At 44.5% G+C, this 4892-nt stretch overlaps 1 protein-coding gene across 1 annotated transcript in view; it reads right to left on the reverse strand.

Moving 5' to 3' along the window:
• Positions 1-3581: 3581 nt before the first annotated feature.
• OLFML2A (olfactomedin like 2A) overlaps positions 3582-4892 on the reverse strand; it is a 139907-nt gene continuing 138596 nt past the window's right edge. Inside the window, exon 9 of the mRNA XM_018560176.1 lies at positions 3582-4374. Coding sequence (XP_018415678.1) covers positions 3764-4374 — 611 coding nt within the window. The 3' untranslated portion in view covers positions 3582-3763. The remainder of the gene's footprint in view (positions 4375-4892) is intronic.

Below are 4892 nucleotides of genomic sequence, written 5' to 3' on the forward strand. Positions count from 1 at the left end.
GGGGCATACAAAACTTTGCTATGGGGCCCTGTGATTTCTAATTACGCCCCTGGGCACACCCATAAGTGTATAGTCCATTTGCCTATTTTTAACTTCAAAGTGCATTACCTTGCATTTATCGATGTTGAACTTCATCTGCCATACAGTTGCCCATTCCCTGAGTTTATCCAGGTCCTCCTGTAATGTTACACTATCTAAATCCGTGTCTATTACCCTCCCAATTTTCGTATCATCAGCAAACACTGAGACATGACTACTCACTCCCTCCCCGATATCATTAATAAACAGGTTAAAAAGCATGGGGCCCAGCACAGAACCCTGGGGCACACCACTCATGACCTCAGCCCAATCTGAAAAGGTGCCATTTATCGATACTCTTTGTACACGTTCCTCTAGCCAGTTTTCTTTTTAACTCTTCTTTTTAATGTTTAAAAAAAAAGTAAAAATCCCTCTTTTTTTTGTTGCTGTTTGCATTTCCTTGGAGAGATTTCCCTTCACTTTCCATCCTGCAGACACAACAGGAAGTAGGGCTAGTTCACACCAGTCTCAGTGCGTTCCAGCCCAATTCGGTACCGGAACGCAGTGGATCGCATCCCGGCCAGCTCACTGCATTCTGGGGCGTGAGGGGGCAGCAGTGCAATCACCAGCACCAGAATGCGTGGCACATCAATGCCTGCGTTCTGCTGCGGTGCGATCAGAAAAAATGCTGCATGCACAATTTTTTTATCATGCTGGACTGGAATGCAAGCATTAATAAGCCAGGTGTTCCAGTGCGGGCGATTGAACTGCAGCCAGGGAACATGAATGTGGTGCCATTGACATCAATGCACCGCCACGCCGCCCCACCCCCAAAATCCAGTGAGCCGGCCGGGATACAATCCAGTGCATTCCGGCAGTGGCGTAACAACCGGGGGTGCGGGGGGGTCACTTGCCCCGGGCGCAGGACTGAGGGGGGGCGCCGTCACGACCACCGGTACCAAATCGGGTTGGAATGCACTGGGGCTGGTGTGAACTAGCCCGTAAGCGAAATGATCTTTTAGCCTTCATTCACAGTAACCGTTTTGTAGTGCTTTTTCTGCCATAAAAAATGCTTTAAAAAAAACGCCCCCCCCCCAAAAAAACCCCCATTCATTTCTATGGCCATGTTCACATCTATCGCTGGAAAAAAAGCACATGAGCTTCTTTTTGGCTGATTCTGCACTTCTTGGCCCCATAGACTTCAGTTTTGTGCGCTTTTGCACGTTTTTACGCGTTTAATGCCCATTTTCCCATTTATATCAATGTTTCACAATCTGCTCAGAAAAACACGCAACTTAATGTACACACGTGTGAAGCTCAGAGCAGGATCCCTAATATGGGACTTTTTCGGGGAAGCCTCAGGTGTCAAAATAATTGGAAGACTTCAAATGAATGGTAACGCAACACACCTTCTGCATCAAAATGAACAGTAGGTGCGATTGCATGGTAGTTTGTGCTTAAAACACTGACAGACACACACAACCACAGACACAATCTCACACACTCACAGACATTCACACACACTCCCAAATTTTTTTTAGGTGTTCAGTGTGGGCTGCTGTGCTGTGACAGAACTCCATCCATATGTACATTGCTTGTACAGCTCCCTTGCATTCCCTGTAGAGGTGCCAGGAGCCAGGATGTGATGTCACTCTGGTCTCGCAAGGGAGCTGTAAGCAACGCATGTATGGATGAAGCTCACTTGCAGCCATACTCCCAGCCCAGCCCACCTCATGCTGACACTTGGCGCCAGGTAGCATATTTTGAGTGGCTGCTCAGCACAAGAACTGACAGCGCTGTGCTATGGGGGAGGCTGAGGAGCCTCTCACCCAGTGCACTGGAAGGCATGCAGCAACCCACTGAACATGGGGTCATGACCCACTAGTTGAGAACCACGGGCTTAGACCATATTGTTTTGCATCCCTCTTAACCAATATTGTAGAAGTTAAAGTAAAACTCTTGTTTTTAAAACAGATCCAAGGCTGTACTAGGCAAAGATTTCAGAAAATCAAATCCTGGTACTTGCTTATTGAAATGTTTTAATGCATTTTTTGGCCCTAGATAACGTAAGTGCTTAAATATGGCTTTAAATTAAAACAGAACCATGGAGTAACTTTTTTTTGCCATAGTTCTCTTTAGGGTCACAGGAGGACATATACTAACGTCCTCCCATGACCCAATAGCTTGCTATATGCTGAGAGCGCCACAGTTGGGACAGATCCCGACAATACTGTCGAGATCCACCATGCTGGCTGATTGACAGTGGGCTCTGCCTATCTAGAGGCAGAGCCAGCTATGCTCACACCCTCCCTCATCTGTCCCCTCCCCCATCCGTCCCTCCACTCAGCACTGGAGGATCGGAGAGGGGATGGGGGAAATCCCTGCGGAGAGCAGTGACTGACAGTCACCGCTCTCTGCAGGGAGATGATTGAGAAGTGAGTGGCAGTTTGTTTTTGTTCACTGCCTGATCAATAGAGCTGACGTGTGACAGTTTTAATGTCACACATCAGCTCCAACTATGGGGAGGAGTGTAAATCACTCACCTCATAGTTCTCCTTTAAATTAGCTTCTTTTTATCAGCAGGCAGGGCAACAGTGTGAGCTGGAAAAGTTCCATTGAGTCAGTACAGGAGCCTTGCTGACAGGAATCAGGATTCTGAGGTCTGCCATCCATTGTTTCTGGTCTGCGATCTGCAGTGCATTGGTTCTGGCATGGGGTGTGCAGTACATTGGTTCTGGTCTGAGTTCTGAAGTGCATTGGTTCTGGTTTGAGGTTGCTGTGTATTGGCTCTGGTTTGCGATCTGGCAGGCATTGGTTCTGGTCTGAGGTCTGCCATGCATTGGTTCCAGTCTGAGGTTTGCCATGCATTGGGGGTGATCTGAGGTCTGCCATGCATTGGGGGTGGTCTAAGGTCTGCCATGCTTTGGTTCTAGTCTGCGGTCTGCCGCACATTGGTGCTGGTCTGAGGCTTGCCATGCATTGATTCTGGTCATGGGCTGACTGACCATTTGGGGGCCTTACCGCACACACTAGAGCTGGGGGGCAGAAGGTTGCAAACCTCACATGCAATATGCTCCTAAACCACTGCTCCGGTCCTAGATTTAAAAAAATGCACAAAGCACATTTCGTTTTCTTCTTCTTTAAATAATGTTGCATGACAAAACAACCCCCCCCCCCCCAAAAATAAAATAAAAAATAAAGCATGGTAAAAAATAGATAAGAGGGGGGCTTACTTTGGTGGTCCTTTCAATGCATAGTTGATCCCAAGGGTTTTGTGTTACAACTGTTCAACTGCTTTCATCAGGGTAAACTAAAAAATATATGATATCGAAAGGCTGACAATTAAATTGACTTTTTATTATACCCTGGGGAATTCATTTACAGACTTATTCACGAAAGGGTGAAGAGTTTGGAGAAGGCAGGAGAGGAGAACAATCTAGGACAACAAGTGGAAAGTGAAATGAATTGGATAATTTTTCCAAATCAGCTATTTTGGCCTAGAGTGTTCACTTCTTCTGTCTTCTCCAAACTCTTCATCCTTTTGTGAATAATTCATGTCCATTCACACATCCAAAGTATTGTTTAGCTTCATGACAAGGAATTAGTCACATACCATTAAACTTTTCATGGCTAAACCTCTTCCAACACCCAGAATAATACTTTAGTTGCTCCCCAAGCAACACTTTTTAATTGGTTTGTAAAAGTGCATTCTTTGCATAGGCCTAATCTATGTCTTAACAAGCTATCATTTGAATCCGTTGACAAAGTTCACTTTGTATGTCAACTGGTGTCCATTGTCCCAAGCGTATAGTACTTTCTCTTTAGGATTGTAGTCAATTTGTGTTGTAAAAGCATATTCATTAATAAAAGCCAACTTTGGATCTGCTTCAGTATCTGTGTGGGTATCATAAGCGTAGGAAATTTGCCCTTCTTTTTGGTTATACACATCCACAGCATACAAAATTCCACAAACAATAAAGCAGTTTCCATAGGAATTCCGTTTTAGGCCAGTCTTCCATGTTGTCTCCTTCTTTGTAGATAAATCATTGGGGTCAAGTTTGCTGATGACAATGACTTCTTGTTGAGCATAATCATAGTCCACAGATGGGTAAATGACCCAGAGGCCACTTTCATCAACAGCAAAGTCAATATCAGAATGACCTCTCCACTTCCATGGAGTGGTGTCTTCATATACCACATCGTGAAGGAGTGTCCAGGCCGCTACAAAGCGCTGCTTCAGATCATACTTAATAATATTTTTTGTAAAAGCTCTGTTGTAATAAAAGGCTCCTTGGTATACAACATGCCCTGTACCAATCCAATTGTAAGGAACCTTGTACAAGTTGCTCCATCGTCCTGAAACAAAAGTAGTAGATTGTTAGAAGACAGTGCTGCTGTGTAACTACTACTTAATTGCAACTGTACAGAAAGAAATAAGTTCAGTCACTGACCCAGAACATACATGCATGCATCAAGTGAAGTCAGAAGTCCTGATTTTCATATTTGTTTTAGGTTAGGAACTACCGCTGTAGCAGTGTGTGTGTGTATATACATGCGGCAGCTCTCACCCATTCTTAATGATACAGCCACTGCATATAAACGCTTGCACACCGCATGTTTGTCATATGATTACATGCAGTTAGGAATCAATCATTATCCCTGAATGCATGATCGATGCGTCCAAGGATAGTGGGTTGTTTTCTAACTGCATTTAAACATATTATATATAATAATATATGCTGTAGCTCAGGCACTGTGCCACATGACTGTAGCATTGTATTGTTCAAGTGGCATTTTTTTTAGGGTGGGGGGGCATACAAAATTTTGCTATGGGGCCCTGTGTATCTCCTTATTCATAATTCTTTATGTCACTA

The sequence above is a fragment of the Nanorana parkeri genome, unplaced genomic scaffold (genome assembly GCF_000935625.1).
Source record: "Nanorana parkeri isolate BGI_ZX_2015 unplaced genomic scaffold, ASM93562v1 scaffold437, whole genome shotgun sequence".
In the NCBI taxonomy this organism is placed as follows: Eukaryota; Metazoa; Chordata; class Amphibia; order Anura; family Dicroglossidae; genus Nanorana; species Nanorana parkeri.